At 47.0% G+C, this 22,417-nt stretch overlaps 2 protein-coding genes across 7 annotated transcripts in view; one reads left to right on the forward strand and one right to left on the reverse strand.

Annotated features, from left to right (window-relative positions):
- ZRANB1 (zinc finger RANBP2-type containing 1) overlaps nt 1–12,175 on the forward strand; it is a 29,444-nt gene extending 17,269 nt beyond the window's left edge. For all 3 annotated transcript variants that reach the window (XM_072339455.1, XM_072339453.1, XM_072339454.1), the window contains 8 exons: nt 438–625; nt 2,212–2,365; nt 2,688–2,759; nt 3,317–3,515; nt 5,816–5,936; nt 6,773–6,902; nt 10,759–10,988; nt 11,684–12,175. In XM_072339455.1, the coding sequence (XP_072195556.1) occupies nt 438–625; nt 2,212–2,365; nt 2,688–2,759; nt 3,317–3,515; nt 5,816–5,936; nt 6,773–6,902; nt 10,759–10,988; nt 11,684–11,902 (1,313 nt within the window). In that variant the 3' untranslated portion in view covers nt 11,903–12,175. The remainder of the gene's footprint in view (nt 1–437; nt 626–2,211; nt 2,366–2,687; nt 2,760–3,316; nt 3,516–5,815; nt 5,937–6,772; nt 6,903–10,758; nt 10,989–11,683) is intronic.
- A 2,559-nt stretch (nt 12,176–14,734) lies between these two features.
- The window catches only part of CTBP2 (C-terminal binding protein 2), a 92,615-nt gene continuing 84,932 nt past the window's right edge, over nt 14,735–22,417 (reverse strand). For all 4 annotated transcript variants that reach the window (XM_072339450.1, XM_072339452.1, XM_072339451.1 and 1 more), the window contains 7 exons: nt 22,261–22,405; nt 19,981–20,187; nt 19,043–19,257; nt 18,648–18,778; nt 18,351–18,478; nt 17,727–17,844; nt 14,735–16,878 (listed from right to left, as the gene is read on the reverse strand). In XM_072339450.1, coding sequence (XP_072195551.1) covers nt 16,698–16,878; nt 17,727–17,844; nt 18,351–18,478; nt 18,648–18,778; nt 19,043–19,257; nt 19,981–20,187; nt 22,261–22,405 — 1,125 coding nt within the window. In that variant the 3' untranslated portion in view covers nt 14,735–16,697. The remainder of the gene's footprint in view (nt 16,879–17,726; nt 17,845–18,350; nt 18,479–18,647; nt 18,779–19,042; nt 19,258–19,980; nt 20,188–22,260; nt 22,406–22,417) is intronic.

The raw sequence follows: 22,417 nt of genomic DNA on the forward strand, positions 1-22,417 counted from the left end.
GTATCCTCTTCCAGCACCGTTCTAAACCATACTTATTGAACAGCACTTCAGTGATTCTATTTCTTATGTCTGGTCCTGTGTTTTGAAGATAAGAAGGGAAAGTACAGTAAAGGATTCTCTGTAGTATCAATGAGTTTCGGTCAGTACTGTTCAACAAATAAGTATATTATGTGGGTGTTTCCTAGCAGAAGGGTCCTTAGCACTTCTTGGTAGCTGGCTTTCAGTCTGCCACACCTTCCAGCTATTCTGGGTAGTGGAAATAGTCCAGGAGGTGAGGTAAGTGTGAGTATGGTTCTGTTCTTGTTTCAAACAGAGAATCACTCGAATGTTTGTTGGTGTGCAGTGATCTTCATGTTAGATACATACTGAGAAGCTGTATAAGTTAAGGTAGCTTTCTCTACAGAGTCTAAAATGAAGCATTTCATTCTTTTCTTCAGGAGTTGTAGAAGGTGACTTAGCTGCTGTTGAAGCCTACAAGTCGTCAGGAGGAGATATTGCCCGCCAGCTCAGTGCTGATGAAGTACGCCTGCTAAATCGCCCATCTGCTTTTGATGTGGGGTACACGCTTGTACATCTGGCAATACGCTTCCAGAGACAAGACATGCTAGCAATTCTGCTTACAGAGGTGAGCTGCTTTGGCTGTTGCACAGACTGAATAGGGACCTTATGTAACTGCGCCATTGTTTGCAGCCAGTGACATGTAACTTCATTTGCTGGTTGACACTGACATTGTTAGAATGTATGAACTGCTGCATTGCGCCTTTCTGCAGCTGTCGCTTCTCCCTAAGAGGTGAGTTTACTGTAAGGCTGTATGTATGTGGTGGTCCTGAGGATGTAGGGGCTTTCCTATTAAATCATGCCGTCTTGGCAAAAGTTCTGACCTCACTGGTGGTGGAAGTGAGCTATTGTGGGGCTTCCTGTGCTTTGGGTGGGGGAGAGGAAATGCCCCGAGGGCAGAACAGCACGCTCAATGACAGCTTAATTTTGTCAGGGCTTTGTTAACGAATACATCTACCTGGCGATGGTTTGCCCTTTTCTTTCTCCCCTGAGATTCCTGGGAGCTTCTAGGAGAAAAGCAAATTCCTTGCTTTGCAATATGGTGACGTTTTCCCACTCCTCCCTGATGCATAGACTCATTGGTTCCTCTGTCCCGGTGCTCTTGCACAGTTCATTTTCTTCTGTGTTTTTGTGTGGAGCGCATCACTTCTGGTAATCCTTCCCTCTTAGAAGGCCCACAGCTATCTTCGTTATCTTTTCTGTCATCTCAGACTTGTTTTCTTGCCTGATGAGAGCAGCTTTTATTCTGTCTCTGCCTCTTCTGCCCGCCTCCCTAATTTGGTGCTTAGTGCAATTTTGAAGCATGCATTCTTGAGGAGAGTGGCCTGCCTGAGAAGTGCATGAGGCTGATGGAATGCGTGGGGTTGAGTAATTAAACAGAGTAGATGAAGCAAGACAAATGGAGCAGAAGTCTTGAGAAGGATGGCTAATAGAAGGATGGCTTCTATATGGCTAATAGCAGTGCTTTCTGTGTGGCTCACATAGTTATCTGTGCAAATGGAGTTAAACCTTATCTTTAAAAAGCTAACTTGTTGAAATGCTGCCTGTTTGTTTCAGTTGCTAGAAATAGTTACTCAACATAGCATTTGTGGAAGTATTTATTTGCGTTTGAGCTGCGTATGCCCTCTTTTGCTAGGATATTAATGAGTGAAAATGTGTCTTACAAAGCTTTGTTTAAATACCCAGTCATCCCGATGTTGTTTGCCGTGCATCTCTGAATGAGCTCCTTCTGCCACCAATTAGAATGCAGAGAAAGATGAGTGTCTTACCTTAATAGCTTTTGGGAAATTTCTCTGTAGGATACTGTTGTGTGATGTTAATGAAGTTTAATGCAAAGCACAGGCTGAGCTCATGTATCAATTTTGAGCTATATTTCTCTCTGTTACTTTTTTGCCTCCATTTTCCTGCTGGAAGTGGTTGTCTGTTAATTAATTGCTATGATTTAAAATGGATTTTAACCAGGTTTATTATCAGCTTTGTGCTAAATGAGAGATACTAATCATTGTATGTGACTGTGTTCCATCTTTCAGAGCACTAATACTTACACTTTCATTGCATCACTTCCTAACAAAATACTTTCTACCGATGGTTATCGCTCTTAATGCTGTTTCCAATTAAGTATTGAGACTTGAGTTCAGTAACTCTGTGTTGCAGGTATCACAACATGCAGCAAAGTGCATTCCTGCCATGGTGTGTCCAGAGGTCACAGAGCAAATTCGTCGTGAAATTGCTGCATCTCTTCATCAGAGGAAAGGAGACTTTGCTTGCTATTTTCTGACTGACCTTGTAACGTTTACGTTACCCGCAGGTAGTTATGCAGTTCTTATTGCTGCTTCATTTCTGTTTCTGGTTGTTTCTTGTCTGCTAGTTGAGAACTGCTGGTTTGGGCTCTATACGTTGACTTTCTGAGAGCAGTAGTGTCTGTATGGGCTTTATTTTTGTGTTTTATTTCTTCAGTTGAGTGTTAACCACATCTCTTCTTCCAAGAGCCTACAGATTTGACAAGTACTTTTTGCAGCGGAGGCATTAGGGATAGTGGGGTAAAAGCAATATATTCTCTTGAATAGCAGCTGGTAACGTCTCTTTTTAAGGTAATAAGTGATTTTCATGTTGTCTTCCCGTTTCTTCAGATATTGAAGACTTACCGCCCACAGTCCAAGAAAAGCTATTTGATGAAGTGCTTGATAGAGATGTTCAGAAAGGTAAACGCTCCTGGCTGGTTATCTCCCCTTACTTGTCATTAATGAATATTTATCTCAGTAAATACATTTTAAAATGCAGATTTGTGTGCATACGTGGCTTTGTTGCCTGAAGTTGTGTTTTAAATACAGATTGGATAATTTTGAGTTAATCTCCACCCTGTCATTTTGTTTAACATTTCCATTCTATTCAAGAGGAATGGAGTCTTAGAAATTATGTTCATAATGCATCTTTGGATTGAAGTTTTCTGGGTATTTTTAAAGCTTTACAGCTCGAGTCACAAGCTCTTCAAAGAAAGCCTAACAATTTTTCTGCTCCGGTAGTGATCCTAAAGCAATTGATGCAATGTTTCTTTAAGGATTGTGTATGTTTTTCTTTCTTGACAGTATATAGCCCAAGGAAACGAGTACCTTTAGCTGCTGTACTTCACCTCTGTTTGTAGTGTGATGAAAATGCAGCTTCGTTCATGCAAATAGATTGATGAGGTTATGCTATTAACGTGCTGTTCAGTTTGAGGCTTCAAATGCGAATTCGGTTTCAAGACATCCTCTTGTTACAGAGCTCGAAGAGGAATCTCCTATTATTAACTGGTCACTGGAATTGGGTACGCGCTTGGACAGCAGATTATATGCACTTTGGAATCGGACTGCAGGGGACTGCCTGCTCGATTCGGTCCTTCAAGCCACTTGGGGCATTTATGACAAGGATTCAGTGCTGCGGAAAGCTCTTCACGACAGTTTACATGACTGCTCACATTGGTGAGTTAGTTCCCATGGCACCCTTAAAGATAGCTTTCCACATAGCGCCACCGTAGTTGTATTGAAAAAACCAACAAAGCAGAACCCAACAACATAAACACAACTGTGTGGATCCAGAATGTTGAGCCAGAGTGATTCACATGGTAATCTGTTCTAGCTTCTTTCAAATGCAAAGCACTGGAAAGTTGGGCATCCTGTCGTTAGTGATTGCAGTCTTCACCAAACAGCACATAAAGTGAAATGCTTGATGCTGTGTGCTTGTCAGGAGTGTGCTGACCAGTTAGAACTGGGATTTCTCTATACGTGCAGTGTAAATCGTGCATGTGCTTCATCTTCCTGCTGTTGGGGGAATAGTTTGCAGGAGATTATGTTAAAAAATAGCCTTTAATTCCAATATAAATTTCTCAGTGTTTTCATTCTGTCTGTTTAGTTGCAGCTTTACTTGGCACTGCTCTTTCTGTACCTGTGCTGTCTGCTGTCACTTGGCTGTAGAAATAATTTATCTTCCTGAGTTAACTTTTGCTGTTTTACCCTGGCTGCCCTCTTTAATCCAGTACTGTGGTTTGCCACTGTTGGAAGAAAAATATTTGTAGTCAGAACCCAACTGGTCTTTGCCAGCTCTCAAGTGTGCGGTGGGACTAAAGCAGGATATTGATAAAGGCTAACGTAAGACACGGGAGATTAGATTTCATATGTTCTTGTCATCGAGGACAAGAGAAGCTCTGTCAGCTGGCAGAGTAGGGATGAAGCCTGTCCCCTTTCTCAGGAAGGGCACAAAGGCTAATTTTGGGGGTACTTGTAAGAAGATTTTGTGTTGCTGCCCTCAGCCACGTGTTGTTTTGAGAAACTCAGAGTTAGTATCTAGAGCTGCATTCAGTAATGTGCTTCTCAAGCTGTTTTCCCCAGATCCTGTCTCCCAAATAGCTCTGTCACTACTTGAGAGTTGTTTATAGTGGAATGCGCGTATCAACCACGTAGGAATGTCCCTGGCATCACAAGCAGTTCCTCTAAGGCCAGAACAGCAACTTGTGATAGATCAGGTTTTGTTCTTTATGGTAACAAGACAAAGCACGGTATCTAAACACACGCTGCAGACAACTGAGTTTTAAATCAATCTTTCACACTGTAAATGCTAACTTCTGTTGGCTGTTGTGTCAAACATAATGCTCGTTGTTTAGAATATACTAGATCTGGTTAATCTTCTTAGCTGGTGTTCTGTGCTGAAGCTGTATTCTCCTCTGAATTTACTTAGCGGTGCTTTCAATGAGAACCAATGTAAACCAGATTGAAATATTATATATGCACCCTCATCGTTGTTTAAATGCTGTTGCCTGCTTTTAGTCTACGTAACGTTATTTACTGGTTGGTTGCTAGAGAAGTTAGTACTGGTTTTAGGACAGACCTCTGCAGAGCTATATCCTTAATAGGACACGATCTGCCTCTGAGTGGAAGTTCTTGAAGAATCAGCTGGCATTTTTGTGGTGTTAACATGGCAGACTGAGTCATAATTCCTTTCATAAAATCTAGATCGAGGTTCTGAGACCTCACAGTTAAATTCTGCTGCGACCAAATCATTCAGCACATCCTTACATACTATATTGTGTGGGGAAGATACAGTTAACTTCAGACATCTTGGGCTGGGACATGTAGCAGATAGGAAGTGCTGCTGTCGCTGGCTTTAGTGGTAGTTGCTGAAGGAATAGGCTCCTAACTGCAATCACTAGTCTCAACAATAATACATTATACCTTTCCCGTGTATCAGTACCGTACTTTCTGGTTCAGAAGCTGACATCAAATAGACTGGTTAAGAGGCAGAATCTGCTCTAAGTTGATCTGCTTTGTTGTTTGGTGGCACGTGACATGGCTGAAGAAGAAAATACCTTCACTGCTTTCGTGAGAAGAATGAATAACTTCCCTTATATGAAATGGAACGTCTTGGTTTTGTTTGCTGTAGATCAACGCTTAGAAATAATTAAGGCTAAATATGACTTTGTAAAAGCTATTGCAAGATGTAACAAATGACCTAGTTGCCCCATAGGAGCTTGTATCCTGTACAGGGTGTTTGCTGTTAGTATTGTGATCTCAAGGGATTTCTTACATGAGAATTGGCAAAGTAGAGTCTCATGCCAATCTGAAGATATGTATTTTTTCCTTATGGATGCTCCTTTTTTTTCCTCTCCCATTCATTACACAGTTGGGATAATGGATTACAAGGGCTGAGTACTGCTACCAGGCATACGGTGGCCTTTACCTTTCTCTTTCTCTCTCTCTTCCCTCCTCCCTTACCCCCAATTTTTTAGGTTCTATACGCGCTGGAAAGAATGGGAATCATGGTATTCCCAAAGCTTTGGTTTACATTTCTCACTGCGAGAGGAACAGTGGCAGGAAGATTGGGCATTCATACTCTCTCTCGCGAGCCAGGTAAGAGAAATTCTTCATAAGCTTGTTGTTTGAAAGGGTGTGTTGGTCTTTCGGAAGTGAAATTTCCACAACTCAGACTGTTCTTGAGGAATGAGATTTTTATATTACAAAGAAAAACATTCCTCTTAAGCCACCATTATTATTACTGAGTAGGCTCTTCCTGGCAAGTGAACTTATAAAGGTAATTGTTGAACTTGCCATTAAAACAGCGTAGTGTGGGGGAAAGCTTGGTTCCATTAGTATCAAAGCACGGTCTGTAGAGTAAACTAATACATGATTGCTTACTGCTCTGCCTCCTAGACCCTGCACTGCACACCTCCTACAACACACCCCTATGTCTCCAAGTTACACTGGTGGAACTTTAGCAAACTGATCCTTTGAAATGAGATTGATGTTTCGCGGTGCTTCCAACTACAGGAATATTTTTAGCTCCCCTTTAAATTACATACACAGTATTTGTAGCTATTTTCCAGCCATTTGTTTTGGATGTGCTCTTTTTCTGTCATCAGAACACACTTACCTTAAGCTTTCCCCAGATGAGGGAATTATTTGAGGCTAAATATTCTGTGGTCCTTCATGGCTAACTGAAGGATGAGATGTGTTAGGCTGTATTGGGAAGACAGGACAAAGAATTATTACAGACAGACAAAGTTCTTTTGCACGCTGGAGTGGTTTTGCTTATCTCCAACTGATAGGCAACAGTCTTATACTCTTTCATTTTATTCTAGATAGCCCTTAAAAGCGTTTTCTGCCTCACTTTGGAGAATAACTGTCAAATTCCAAAGTAGAGAGGATAAGATCTCTTTCAAATGCTGTCTGCATTGTCTTTGTTTCAGCCTGGAGCAAGTTTGGAGCAGACACACATTTTTGTACTTGCACATATTCTTAGAAGACCAATTATAGTTTATGGAGTAAAATATTATAAGAGTTTCCGAGGAGAAACGTTAGGATATACCCGCTTTCAAGGTAAGCCTGTATATTTTCAAGTTCAATGTTAACTAATGTTCAGCTGTAAGTCGTAAAGGAAGCTCAAGAAGTGACACCAACTACTAGATAGATGGAAAGGGGTGGAGTTGCGTCGTAGGTAAACTCTTCTGCTGTTAAAGAGAACAGAAGAAACCACTCAAAGCTTCCAATTCTTCAGTGTATGGTGGGCACGCGGCCTGTAACCACAGTTTCAAAACAAAACATTTTTGCCTCCATTCAATGTGCTCTCAGCCTGTAATTTATCCGAAACGTTCTGCTTAGTGAAAACTTTCCCAAAGTTGTATGGTTCCTACTGCTGTAAGGCACAGGCCTATTAAATGGCATTTGAAATTCTGCCTGTCTGTGCTATTAGCGGCTATGAATGTTTGTTTTAACTTAAATTGCACTTAGCATTTCCTGCAGGAGACTCCGCTGCAGCATACGATAAACGTGGGGAGAGGTGGGCTAAAGGTGTCTGCACTGTTCATACTGGCATGGTTTCTCAGTAGAATGGCAGTGGGATTTGCTGGGTGCTTTTTGCCTTGTTGTTCTGCAGCACAAAGCAGGTGGATTGAAGCAGCCCTAACAGAGGTGAAGAGGAATTGTCCTCAAAGCCTGTGTGTATGAGGGAAGGTGGAGAAATGTAAAGCAGGGAGGAGAATGACCAAGTTCTTTTAGCACTTCAAGAAGTGGCTGCTTGCTTGAATGTACGCCACCGAAGCTGGAAAATGAGTGCTCTTCACACGTGCTCTACTGGCAGTCTGTTGTGCGAGCTGTAAGATTAGGTAACTTGGTTACACGTGATTACCAAATATTGGTCAACTGATAAGGCCAATCATCTTCTGCAGAGGGAAATTCCATGATAAGGTTGAAAGGCAATTCTTAAATTCTCTGTGATGCTGCAGAGTGTTAAATGGCTGAAACCTAAGTGTGATGTAAATATTGGCCTGCTTCTCAGCTAGTGCTGTAGCTTTGGGTAGCTGGGCTGGATTCTTGCTGCTTGTGCACTCTGGGCAAACAGCCTAGCCGTCTTTAAGATAAACATAATGGGTTCTGTGTTGATTAGGTGTGTGTAGATACCTTAAGAATTCCTTCTATTTTAGAAGTCAAGTGTTTTTGGGTGACTCACCAACTTATTAGATGGTAACACTTCAGCATTTCCCTGTTTGCAGGAAAGGGGATTGGAAGCATCATGCTCAGCTGTAAGCATAACAGACGTGGAAAGCAGTGGTCAGTCTGGCCCTGCAGCTGTGTGACAGGGTGTGTTAGGGCATTCCTTCAGCCCATGGTTCATCTTCCTGGCTCGTGCACCTCTCCCTGACTCCTACCCAGCATTGTTTAGACCTGTGTGTGTTGTTTGTTTGTTTAGAGCCTAGTAGAGAACTTCCTGAGGCTGCTCTAGATCCTGCTCTTTGTGAGCAAAAATGAAGTTGGCAAACTGGGTAAGGTGGCCAGTCCATCCTATGAAAAAGAATTGAGGTGAAGTATAACCCGCTGTAACTGCTTACAGTCTATAGTGGAAGCTGTGTGGCTGTTTTGGACAGTGACAAAACATCTTGCCCAAGGAATGGGGGAGTACTTCAGAGAGCATAAAATCTGCTGCTCTTTGTAGCTTTGTGTTTCATTTCAGATGATGAAAGTAAGAGCAGTTAGTCATATACAGACACCATCCTTTGGGGTTTCAGTTGCTTCTGGCTTAAAGGCTGAGTGGTTGCCAAATGTTTTTGTTCTGTAATTGGACATTAAGGCAAACAGGTGTGAGGCCTAAACGAGCTGAAATTGTTTTCTTGCTCGGTGATCCAGGAGGTACCCAGGTGCACGGGACAGCCTCTTGCTAAACGTGTGCTTCCAGGAATGCAGGCAGACTGATGTTAATGAGCGGTGAACTGAGCTGGGATGCACAGCAGGTGAACTCGGGACTCCTGTGTCAAATTACCTGCAGTCACTTCTTGCCCCGTCCAGCTGCATTTTTGTGGTTAATGTCTGCTAATTAAATGCTGGCAGCACAGCTGAAACCAAGAGGCTGGACAGCCCTTGCATGCAGAGCAGCGTGGGCCAGCAAGACGCGTCTCCTGTGAGTGGTACAAGACTGTTCAGTGCCTGTGAGCTCTGCCTGGCGTGTGTTCCCTTCTCAGAAGCTTTGAGCCATGCTCAGAGTTCTGTGACTCAATTATAGCCCTTTGGTCTATGTTTAAGATCACATTAACCAAAAAAAGAACAAGGAAGGGTAGCGTGGGTTACAGTAAAGATGGATGAAAGCTTCTTGAAATGCTTTTCTTAACAGCATGCTTGTAGCACACTGAACGGTGATCTAAGCTTCCTATCCAGCCCCCAAACCTCCTTGCTGATCAGTTTTCTTTTTCTCCAGGAATTCCTTGTTCTGACCTGGCAACCTTGCTGTGAATGCCATAACTCACAGCCTTCTGGTCACCTAGATTGCAGTCAGTGCTTCGTGCTTCTTTAAATATTTAGGCTCTGATAGCAACAGATCCGTTCACCTGAGCTGAAGCATCTCCTGGTCTAGCTGCATGAATATACAGCTTTCAGGATTGAACAGGGAAGAAGTGACTCTGTTAGCAGATCGGGTTGGAGCAACGAAATGTGTTGTGGATGCTGCCTGGGTAGCTGGGAGCCCCTTCTCTTTTCTGTGGGGTTTGTCTGATAAACACGATTGTAACCTGGGGAAGAGATGAGTGTTCACCCCGAGGGTGCTGGGATAAGCCTTCCTTGCCCACATGTTAGTGCTTCACACGTCCTCAGGTTAACACTTAGCCCTTGTTCTGCATCTCTTGGGTTGAGCAGGGAATACTGAGAGCTTGCTCATTCTTTTTTGTAGAAAAGCTGAGTTTTAAGCTTAAATAAAAACCTCCCAAAGCACCCCCTGCCTCACATTGCCACCTTACCGCTGCCCTGCGGTGCCCATGGATGCTGGAGGAGGAACCAAGTGCCTTGTTTTGCTGCAGCGTCTGTCCCTAACTTGCTGGCAGCAGCTGTACTATGAAAGGTTGCTATGCTACATGTGCACTTAAGTTTATGCACGGCTATTTTTAAGCTGTCACAAGGTAAGGCTTGCTTTGCTTTTGCCCAAGTTGTCTCACAGCAATACGCACCAAGGCTTAGATCTCTTCCTAGAAAAGGGTTCTGCTCTTGTTGTTGAGACTCGCTGTTCCTCAAACGAATTACTCTCCTTATTGCTAAAAATGGAAGGGAGGTAAAACAGCTTATTGCCTTTGGAACCTGTGCCGTCAGTGCTTTCTTTTCTTTATCCTTTCTCCAAATGTGAGCAAAGCGGTGTCAGGTTCTGGTGGTTGGTCTTGCTGCTTTTGGAGCCTCCATGTGCATAATTGATGCGGGTTAATTTATTTATATGATGTTGATGAGAGGTCGAATTGTCTCTGGAATGGGCCGCGTGCTTAGATGCTGAATAATGCTTAACACAGAACGTTCTTTTAATAATAGGCTTTTGCAAGCAGATGGCAGGATTCTTGTCCTGGTAAAAATAGACACTTAACTGTAGCTTTTATTTCTGTCATTGGAATCTTCTTATATTTTGTATATAAATCTTAACATTAAAAAAAAAGCCAATGTAAGACTGCTTTCCTAACCTTCCTTTTGTTAATCATGGATTGTAGGGGGTCAATGATGTGATGCTGGTGGAACTGCAGTGGCTTTTGCCAAACCTCGTGCCATTGCAGATCCACTTGACTGCTGTGCCAGCTCAGTTACAATGAATTGGCTCCTCTGGGCAGCGTGACTGGGATCAGCGTGGACCAAACCAAAAGCTCTGTAGCAAAACCCATGCTTGTAGACCTTGATTGCAGTTCTGAGTCTCATCCTTTATCCCCTGTTGTTGTAGGTGTGTATTTGCCTTTGTTATGGGAACAGAGTTTTTGTTGGAAAAGTCCTATTGCTCTGGGCTACACGAGGGGCCATTTCTCTGCTCTGGTTGCCATGGAGAACGATGGGTATGGCAATCGAGGTGCTGGTGCTAACTTGAACACTGACGATGATGTTACTGTTACATTTCTACCCTTGGTGGATAGCGAGAGGAAATTACTGCACATTCACTTCCTTTCTGCTCAAGAGGTAAGAAATAACCCAGTAGCTGCCAGTCTTCTTCACAGCTCCTTCTGGCCTCAGCATCCGTGTTCCTGCAGTTCAGAGAGTGGTCAGGAATAGGCTGTTTGGGTGTATTAATGCTGCTCCCCTCCTCATCACCTGAGGTCATTCTCAAGTGTGTTTCTTCCTTCTATTTGGTGTTTATTTGTAGGTCTGTAAGTTGAATGTAAATAACCATGCAGGGTACAGGTGTACCTTGGAAGGACCTGCAAATAAAGACTCTGACACTAACGCCAGGCTGAATTTTCTTGTTATGGATGCAGCATAATTATTGGCCAGTATTTACAGCATGGTCTGTCTCCTCTTAGAGTGAAACACAACTTTACTTCTTTAATAATTATGATAATGACAAGGAGCCACTACAATTAACTGTGGATGTGGGGGAAGGCCCACAGTGCTCATCCAGTTCCAACCCCCTGCTATGTGCCAGCCAGCAGCCCAGGCTGCCCAGAGCCACATCCAGCCTGGCCTTGAATGCCTGCAGGGATGGAGCATCCACAGCCTCCTTGGGCAACCTGTTCCAGTGCGTCACCACCCTCTGGGTGAAAAACTTCCTCCTCATATCCAACCTAAACCTCCCCTGTCCCAGTTTAAAACCGTTCCCCCTTGTCCTGTTGCTACCCACCTCGTTCTCAATCTGTTCTCTCTCTCCCTTCCCAAAGATAGGTAACGAGGAGCAGCAAGAAAAGCTGCTCCGGGAGTGGCTGGACTGCTGTGTGACAGAAGGAGGGGTCCTGGTGGCCATGCAGAAGAGCTCTCGCAGGCGCAACCATCCTCTGGTCACCCAGATGGTGGAGAAGTGGCTCGATCGCTACCGACAGATCCGCCCTTGTACATCCCTTTCTGATGGCGAGGAAGATGAAGATGACGATGATGAATGATGGGTGAATTTGGAAAAGCAAATGACCAGCACGTAGTGTCTGACCTGGAGTTAGCGTTGTGCTATAGCCGTTTGTTGTGGAACAACCTAATTCTAGAAGAAACATGCTGCAAAGGGGATTGTTCTAACCAGCATGGGGAGAGTCTAGAAGCTCATCTGCTGCATGGAGAGCGCTAAATGGGCCGGACTACAGTTTGTATAAAACAAAAGAGAAACAGAACACCTAATTTTATTATCAAGACAGGAAAAAACAAAAACCAACCCCACAAAAACACTTTTCTTTCTGATTGTAAATCTGTCTATAAATGTACCGCATGTGGTTGTGTAAGAGATTGTGTAATAGGAGAAGCATACCAGCATCTTAATGATTGCAGAGAAGTTTTTCAGATAAGGGCACTTACAAAGCACACGTTAGGCGGATCTCTCTTCCCTTTGAGATTCTGTTGCAGTAGAAGCTGGCATCCTCCATCACCTGCAGATACTCTGGCAGGTTCCTATGAAAGGCCCTTCCATGTGGAAGCTCAGCGGTGCCCACGTCAGGCGGTGAGGTTTCTTTTGTCTTTTCTTTGCACAAAATACCCACAGCAAGTCGTAAGCAAACCCACGTTCATTTTACTTCTATTTCAGTTACTGCTGTGCCCACAAATAAAACCTGAACTCTATGGAACAAACTGGAAGAGAAGCTGAATTTTTCATGGAGTGAAATGATTTGTTTCCTGAACAAGTCTTTTTGCTTTTGGGTTTGGTTTTTTCCCCCTCCCCTCCCTCCTTCCCCCTTCCTTTCCTAGTTAGATTCCTTTCATTATACTTAAGGATATTTATTCCGAGCTGTGACCTGAAGTATCGGGATTTGATTCCAGTACGTAAACGCTAAATGGAATTGTGTGAAATCTGAGAACTCGAGATGTGATGGGGAGCTTTGCACGGTCACAGCTCCCTTCTTGCTGCGATACAAACGACACGGCGTTCCATCATTGATTCCTTCGTCAACTTGAAACGTTGCTGCCAATGGAAAAGCATCAGTGTGAAGGGTCAGTCGGTCAGCCTAGCGAGGATCCACTCAGCAGTTGTGATTAAAAACAAGAAGCATCTGTGCTGCAGTTGTTTTCCAAAGCACCGCGTTATGTATTTCTCAGTCTGTAACCCTTGGGAATTCCTTGCATGTCGATTGATGTGGCCATACTTTAAACTTATGTAAGTTCCTAAGATTGTTAAGCTCAGAGTATATTCTCCAGTAGCGATTTTATTCTATTTGATAACTGTAGCCATGTTAACCTGCGATGGGTGAAGCTGATCTACGAAGCTCATGCAAACACTAAAGGTTGATGCCGGTTTTTACACATGCAGTGCAATTCAGGTGTTCTTGAAAAGCACTTTGGATGGCGTGGAGGTTCCATAAGGAATTTAGCAGTAGATGCAATTGTTTAAACTAGGGTTTGGAAAGAAGCCCCCATAGCACATACTGTTACATAGCGGAGAGCTGGGGAATCCCTGAGGAATTTGCTGCTTGTTTTATTTTCCCTTCCAAATGCTGCTTAGATGGCGTTGAAATGCGCACAGCTCCTCCATCAACGTGATGGCACCGACAGCACAGACAGAACCAAGTGCTGCATTGATGGAGCAGTTTTCCCCTCACAGCTCCCACTGAGGTTCCTTCACATGGTTATTGCTTTTGGCCATTCAGGCTCCTCTGGTGCATGCGCAAACAGCAGCTGGAAGAGTGCGCGTTTCCCTGCAGTGTGTGAACGATTGGCCTGAACTGACAGGGAGCTGCTGCCACCGAAGAGGTTTTTGGCCCCAAGTTTGCTTTCTAAGTTGGTTTTATTTTTATTCTTAACTTGCAGCGAAGCCCTTTTACCCCTCGTCTCATTGATGGCCAAAGCTGGGCTGTCGGGGAGCTGCAGGAACTGAATGGATGGAAGGAGAAGCTCCTGCCTGCAGGAAGCTGCTTAGAGGGCTGTGCGATGTCCTGCAGCACCCTTCCCTGTGCCCCCTGCCCCTTATGTTCACAGTAATGCTCTGCTAAAGGAAGTAAAGCTTCCATTCAACATTGGGGAGAACAAACCTGCCCTGAGCCCTGCTCTCTGCACACGCCTGTCCCTCCCCTGAGCTTGGTGTGGGCAGCCTGCAGCATCCTCAATGAGTGCCAGCTGTTAAGGCGTGCACTGCACTCCCATGTGTGTGTAGCTCTGGTGTGAGAGGGCAGTCCTGGTACTTCAGAGCTCCTGGCTTTCTTTATCACTATTGTTTTGTTCCGATGTGCTGTACAATGGTATGTTCAGGTTAATGAGCTTCCCTGGTCCATCCGGAACTGGGGAAGTATCCTTTCAAAATCAAAGTGATCCAAACCTCATGTACTTGTAGATTAAAGAGATGCAAACCCTGCTTTGTGCTAGCACAAGTACTCAGTGTATGTTCGTGGGTGTTGTTGAATTACTACTTGAAAGCTGACAGATACTGAGATGAATTTGCTAATGCTACCTTGAAGCTCTGCTCCTTCAGCTGAGCACACAACCTTTGCCTCTCATGTTATGTCCCTCCCTGTTGCTCACAGTAGCAAACGCTTTCCTGGCACGGATCTTGGCTTTCCTTGCTCCCTCCTTCACACCTGGTTGGTTTTCTGGTTCTGTTTATGAACGGCTCAGTGGACAATCCCTGTATTTCTTTTGGTTTTAATATATTAAAATTCAGTAATCCTGGGTTCTTGCCGAGTCCCGCTGCATGGCTTAGGGCGAGTGTGACTAGAACTGGTTGGACACAGCCAACAAAGCAGGTTTGTGTGGCCTTAAAGGACTTGCTTGCTTCTTTGCTCAGCAACTTCCCCCCCTTTTTAATGGTTGGTGGCTTTATTTGGAGTGTTGTGAGCTGCTCTGCCATCCTCCCTGCCTGCCGTGGGCTGTGAACACAGCAGTGTGGCTGTCAGCAAAGTCCTGAGCGTGCATCTCCAGCAGCAGCTGTTCAGCTCTGCTTCCCTCACTCCTCAGCTCCCAGCTGAGAGTTGCTCTGCATCGCCCATGCAGATCCCAGCCGTGGTGCTGCTCTTCCCTTCCTCCTTCCAGGCATCGGCTTTGCATGCACGGCTGCTGCTCACAGCCCATCAGCAGAGCTAACACTGAACGTTAGGATGCTTCCTTTTGGCTTTAACCAGCATCGCTTCATCTCTACTGCATTGGAAGCCGCCTGCCTTCACCTGCACCCACTGCTGGTTTGGCTGCAGAGCTGCACTGTGAGCCTGCTGCCGGGGGAGCAACGCAACTCACAGCCAAAGGAAAGCTCCCAGAGCTTGCTTCTTCATAATGCAATTCCAAACCCAAACATCAGTGCCACCTTTTCCTCCGCACTCAGCAGAACCAAGCCGTGCAGCTCCTTGCTGCTGAGCATTAGCTGACGTGGTGCGCTGGGACAACGTGGTGCGCTGGGACAACGTGGTGTTGGGACAACGTGGTGCGCTGGGACAATGTGGTGCGCTGGGGCAGCGCAGTGAGCTCCCACCTCCCAGAAATTATAGAAATTTTATCACTTTTTTTTATTGAAAACTGCACTGAACGCTAAATGTCCACCTTTACAAGAAACAAATACAGGAACGGTAACACACTAAAACCAAAACGTACTGCTGACAGCCACTGGGTTGGTTTGTTTTTGCTCTTCTGTTTGGGACAGCTTTAAGGTTCCTTTGTCACAGAAACAGGAAGGTACCCATAGGAAGGCTCCAAAGAGGCCATCGTTATAGAAACAAAAAGGCGATGGTTCACAAAAGACTATGAATATAACATGTAACTAGCCGATACAAACCTAACAGGACCTGTTAAAATCAGTCACGTCTAATAGCACATCTTGCAGTGTTCTTGTATAAAATATCACGTGAAGAAAAGAAGACTTTTATCAACGTCTAAAAAAGTGGGTTTTGTTCATAGACAGTCCGACAAGTTACCATAAAAAGTGTTTCCTGAGACATAAGGAAATGCAACGTTACTCTTGAACCCTTTTCCAGCTCAAGACTCTTTTTTTCCACTTGATAAAATAGCTGCAGATTTAAAACTGAGAAAATATATTTGAGTACAAATAGTGTGTGAAACGTAATACTTTCTTCTTTCTTTTTTTTTTTTCCTTTTTATTTTTTTCTTCTTCTTTTTCTTCCCCCCCCCCCCCCACCTCCGTTGCATCATCGCAGGGCTGTGAGCGCGGCTCCCCTTACCGACAGCTGGTTGTTCTTCTGCCCTCCCAGCCCTCTGCCCCCAGCCTGGCAGGGGCGCTCCTGGCTCATACCAGGAGGCAGCAAGAAGGATTTCATTGCTTTGCTAAGCCGGTGTTGGTGCCTCCTGCTGTCAGAGGGAACCACAAACAAGAGTAAGGGAAGGGCTGAAGCCGCGTCGCGGTTTCCTCTTCCATTTCTATGTTAACTCGGTAAGGATTGCTTAATGCAATAGTTCAACAGGTGCGCGCATCCTGTTCTTCCCAAGGAACCGAGGGGGAAAACAAACGTTATTCATGTGGGTGATGCACAGATGAAGGAAACTGAACACACAATAACAGAAGTCGAGCACTTCCATCCTTAACGTATCACATCTCAGTTTTCAGCTCTTCAGTGAGCAGGTGCCGCCTTCAGGGCTTCCCCCCAGTCTTGGCTGCTGTCACTGTGTCGGTAACACTGGAACATCCAACGATGCATCAAAACTCAACGTTACGAATTTCGTATCCAAATTTCATCTTTGTGGAACTTCTTTCTTTATTTTTTTTTTCCCAACGTCTCTTGGTCCCGAGTTTTATCGCAGGGTTTTGTTGCTGTAAATTCTCTGCTATTGCTCGTTGGGATGTTCCCTGTTGTCGCCGTGTTTTGTGGGCTGGTTCGGAGATGGAGCTTGGGAAGGATGTGCCACCGTGGGGAGGTTGTGAGTCACAGGGATGCCCCCGGGCATGATGCCCTCCATGGCTGCTGGGATTCCTCCTGGTGCCACGCTGACCATCCCGGGAGGGTACCTGGTGTGAGGAAGAGAGGCAGCCGCTGTCACCTCACCTGGGGACCCAACCATGGGGGGGAAGGGGAGCAAAGGTAATTCATCGCTGCTGTAGGCCCAGTGCGTGGGCTTAAAGCAGGAATGGGTGAGCAGAGATGGCTCTACATTGCCCTTTGCTGGGTGATTCTGTATCTGACAGACAGCAGGGTGAGCCATATGCATTCCAAGAGGGGACACTGAGTTTGAGAAAGGAGAAGCTGGGAGGAGCTGCTCTGCCCGCTGCCACGAGGGGAGATTCCTTACTGTGGAGCTCAGCAGGGCCTGGTGGGACGCAGCACCTCACAGGGGTGCGGGTTAAGGAGGATGCTTTCACCACCTGTGGGTGGTCTGGCCTCACGTTTTTGCTGGTCAGAGCTGTGAGTGTGCAGGGCCAGGGCACACACACTGCTCAGAGCCTCGCACTCACAGCTCTGCTAGGGATGGGGTCCTACCTGCCTCACAGCCCTGCTAGGGATGTGCCTTTTCCCTATAGCACAACATGATACTGGTGTGTGCGGAGCCTCCCACAGCCAAGCAAGAGATCTTAGGGATTTCAGTGGAAACCATCAGGCCATTTGGATGTAGCCCTGTATTTGGACTCCTTTGTTTGTGAGCAGGCCCAGGCTGTGCACACAAACAGCGCAGGTCTGCAGTCCCTTGTTCAGTGTGTAAGTTTTGTCCTGCTTGTTGCTGGAGCTTCGGCACTTTAGGAGCTGCCCTACGGATGAGTGCTGCCCCACCAGCAGCAGCATAAGGAAACGTGCCTGCAGTCCCCTGACAGCACCTCTGCAGGGCCAGCCCTGCCCGTGACCGTCCTTTTCTCTGGCTTACCTGTATGTGGCACCATTGAGCTCTGGATGGATCGCCTGCTGATCTATTACTGACCACGGAGCTGTTGTGACAAAGAATTCCTTGTTCACGCAGTTCCTTAGGCTTTCTGGGATGCGCCCTGGAGTCGGTATTAAAGATAAGCACGTGTCAGGCACCCTGTTGCTGTATTACCCTATAATAAAGCTACAATTATTCTTTTTCTCTCTATTTGTTAGTGGAAAGGGGGAGAAAAGAGGGAGAAATGAGGGCCCCAGCAGATGAGCTGGGTATCCCAAAGGTCACGGTTGGAGACCTCTCCTGTGCTGCCTTTGGAGTAGCTGCCCCCTTCAGCCCCATTTCAAAGCACGGGGCAGCCCATAGTGAAGCACTGCCATGGGGTGAAGGATAGGGATAAGTTTTAGGCCAAAAGAACCACCCATCTGCTGGAGCATCACTGTGGAGCAAGCTGCATTCCTGCACCATTTGGACGTGCTCTTTAACATCCCTTCCATCCCAATCATCTTCAGCTTCTAACATGTCCCAGTGACAGAAAAGTGGAAGAAAATTAGGGCTGGGACCCCCCCTGTCTGCAGCTGGATGAGGCCATGGAAAGCTGCAGCTCAGGGCCCTGCAGAAGGGCTGTACCTGTGATGGCACGCCGGATTTCAGTAGCAGCAGCTTCTCTCATCTCCAGCGATGCCTGCTCGCTGTACCAGGCCGTGTGCGGGGTGCAGATTAAATTAGGAGCATCTTTCAACGGGCCTTGAGCAAAACTGGGGACAGCAGGGGGGGAAAAATAAATTAGCCAACGTTTGAAAAGAGAATAGAAGGTGTTAAGAATGGCAAAGGGCTCCTGGGCTGCACTGGGTGTCTGCTGGGGCCGCCGGGCTCCCTGCAGTTGTGTGTGTGTGATGCTGAGGAAGGGACCGCACGGAGCTTTACCTGAAGGGTTCCGACTCATGCACATCAAGGGCAGCCCCTCGTATCCGACCCTCCTTCAGGGCTTGAGTTAAGGCCTTCTCATCCACCAGCCCGCCACGCGCCGTGTTCACCAGGAACGCTCCCTGCCTCATCTGGGGGCAGCGGGGAGAGACAAGAGAGCTGGGTGTGAGAGGGCTTTCCACAGCTGGCCCAACGCTGGCTGGCGTTGGCAAACCCCATCCTGGCCCCTGGTGCACTGCCTGCTTACAGGGGAATTTGTCCATTAAAAACAGGGACAAATGGTGTAAGGAGCTGTCTCGGAGCCCAAAGGCACTGGGCATGAGCACAGGACCTGACTGCAGCGCCTGGGTTTGGGTGCTGAGCAGAGGGCACTCGGCTGTTGGTGAGGCAATTACCTGCTTAATCGTGAAGTCGTTGATGAGGTGGTGGTTGTGTTCGTTAAGGTTGCAGTGCAACGAGACACAGTCGCTCTGATAGAGCAGGTCCTGGAGCGTGTACACCCGCTGCACCCCCAGGGACCGCTCTATCCCATCCTGCAGGTACGGGTCGTAGAATATCACGTTGAAGCCGAACGCTTTGGCTCGGACCGCAACCGCCTGCGCCGTGCGACCTGCGGGAGGGGAAGGAGAATTAATGCAACCAGCCACAGCAGCCAGGTGTGCACACTGTGCACCTCTGTGTGTGAGCATCAGCTCTCGGCAGGTGGGTGTCCAAGCTCTGTCCCACCTATTGCTATGGGTGAACTGAAGACAAGCACTGTTTTGTGCTGGGCAAAAGGGCTCAGAAAGAGGGAGGTGATGTAGCTGTGTGTCAAGGCAGCACAGCCTGCTCTGGTCACTTGGAGGACACTGCTGGGTTTCACAGGGACTCAAGTGAGGCTCCTTCTCCTAAGTATCAGCATAAAAGAGTCTATGGCTATGCCCAGTACTTGCGGGGAGCTTATAAAGAGGAGAAAAGTGGTGTTTTAGTTGGGGAGATAGGGATAGGGACAAGGGGGAATGGCATTAAATAAAAAAGGGGCAATTCTGTTCTGAGTGAGGGTGGTGAGGCTGCAGCATTGCTGCCCAGAGCTGCGGCTGCCCCATCCCTAGAGGTGCCCAAGGCCAAGATGGATGGAGCCCCACACAGCCTGACCTGGTGGGTGGTGTCCTTGACTGTGACAGAGGTTGGGACCAGATGGGCTTTAAGGTCTCTTCCAACTCAACCATTCTGTGATCTGATGACTGCATGTCACACCAACCCAATGGGACATGCCCCCAATCTCAGCCCAGTAGCTCTGGCTGCACAAACTCTCCTTTTATCTCATCCCTCCCTGCGCCCTCAGCCCACCTACCGAAGCCAATGAGGCCGAGCGTCTCGCCGCGGATACGTGCAGCACCAGAGGCCACCTCCCGGATCTGCTCCACGCTCTGCACCCGCGTGCCCTCCCGCAGCGCCTGGTAGAGCCACGTGTTGCGCCGGTAGAGGTTGAGCACGTGGCAGACGGTGGAGTCGGCCGTCTCCTCCACGGCGGCCGAGGGGATGTTGCAGACAGCGATCCCTGCGGGAGGACACGGCTCAGGGGCAGCCACACACAGCCCCAGACAAAGGCAGTTTGGGGACAGCACTGTGCCAGGAGCTGCTCAGCACATTGTGCCTGGGCTTGGCGTGCACCAGGGTGTGCTGTAAAGCAAAGAAGTTCCCTGCACAACCCGTGCTGTCCTCGGCCCCCGCAAGCCGTTTCCCAAGTAGCCACCACCATTGGTAAAGTGAGAGGCAGGAGGCAGCTGGAGCAACACAGAGAGTTTAGGAGCAGCAGCCTCACATCTGCAAAGGCACCACGACTCGTACTGCTCGGGGTCACCTCTGCTGTGAGGACGTGTGCCAATTCCAGGTGTGAAAGCTATGCAGGAATAACTCCAGGAGGAAATGTTTGTTTTGTAAGAGCAAGTCCCATTCTTGTTTAGTTTAATCTACCTTCAAAGCAAATTAATCCACGTTGGCACAAGCTGCTCCTTCTCCACAATAAGACTGCTCAGCCATTAAGCCACGTAGGGCACAACCAACCACCTCTTCTTGCACTGGAGCAGAACGATGCGCTCTGCATTGCATGGCCAGCTCCAGGTATGGCAAGACCTCTGGGTCCCCCAGGATGTGCCACCACAGCCAACGGAGTGCAGCTGCTCCAAGCTGGACCCCTGCTTTGGGTTCCCAAGTTTACATGTGAGTTTGTGCAATGGGGGCACGGTGCTGCAGGAAGGCTCGGGGTGACCATCACCACCCCAAAATGTGCTCCCTGTGGTGCTGGGGCTTTTTTGGGTGCTGCTTTTGGGGACCTGGCCATGCTGGCACAGCTCTCCCCGCCCGGCACCACGGCTGCCCCACACACACATCCCCATAACGGGGCTTTTGTTCCTTTGTCACAAAGGGGTCATTTTAAACTGTGCCTCTCTACTCAGAGCTGCGGGTATTAAGTTAACCGAGAATGTCTCCCCGGCCATTACCCTGTTAAAGCTCTGATCCAGCAAAGCATGTAAGAGGGTGCTTAATTTCACGTCTATTCAGCAAAGCAGTTAAGCACATGCTTATATCCCACTGGCTTCCACACAATTTAAACACACAATTTGAGATGAATGTGTATCTAAATGCTTTACTGTACCGGGGCCTTGGAGTAGAAACCATGAAAAAAAGCAGGAGATAAAGAGAGAATAACATCCCGAAAATCCCCTTCCACTTTAAGGGCCACTGACTCAGTTAAAACACGAGACTATTTTGGGCCATGCACACACCTTCTGGGCACTCTGCCTCCAGGATCACACTTTCCTGCTCCTTCCTCCCTCTTTGCAAGCCCTCCACTGACCTGGAGACACCTGTCTGGCCCTACAAGGGTTGCAACCATCCCAACTCAAGCTCCCAGCACCTTCTGCCTCTCATTCTGCTTCAGATCCCACAGCCAGCCCTGTGGCGTTCATCCCAATCTGATGGGCTCCTGCCTTTTTGTGTGCCTTGCCACCCGCTGCAGTGGTACTTACACCTGTTGGGGTTGTTTTTCCATCCCATCACCCCAGTGGGCGCTGTGTGCAGACACTGGACGTTGTGCTGCCTGCACGGTTTAAGAACTACCTTATGGAGAGCAATACCAATTAAACTTTACGCTACATTTGTGGGTAGTCATTACATTTTCTACTCTAAACCACATCATTTGGCCATCCAATTTGCTACGTATAAAAAGAAGGATTATGCTGCACTATCCCATTATTTTATTCGTTATGTTTTTCGTTTCTTGATGTTCAGAGCCTCAGAACGTCGTTATAATGGATAATAACAATAAGAGTTAAAAACACGAAGAAACCATTAAACTGAGAAGATGCTCCTCTCCTCTAGAAAAAAAATAATTCACTGCACTGAGAATTGCTTTTTAGGAATGCCTATTTGAAACTCTCTCGTCGCAATTATCCTCGCAGAATGGCTCACGTGGAGCAGCTGTTATCCCTGCCTTCCCCAGAGATAGCCCTAAACACCAGCACAGGGCTTGGACTGCCCTTCAGCTCACATGGGGAGCAGAGTCCCCTGTGCTGATTTTAAAGGCTCAGAAGGACATGAGAGGGAACTGAGGTGCAGGACTGAGACCTACCGAGCTCCCCCGCTGCTTTGATGTCGATGTTGTCGTAGCCGCTGCCTATTCGAACAATGACCCGCAAGGCCTTGAACTTCTCCAGGTCTTCTCGAGTCAGCGTGATGGTGTGGTACATCATCGCCCCAACAGCTTCGTTTAACACCTGGAACAGAGC

Source organism: Excalfactoria chinensis, chromosome 6, assembly GCF_039878825.1.
Source record: "Excalfactoria chinensis isolate bCotChi1 chromosome 6, bCotChi1.hap2, whole genome shotgun sequence".
Taxonomy (NCBI): domain Eukaryota; kingdom Metazoa; phylum Chordata; class Aves; order Galliformes; family Phasianidae; genus Excalfactoria; species Excalfactoria chinensis.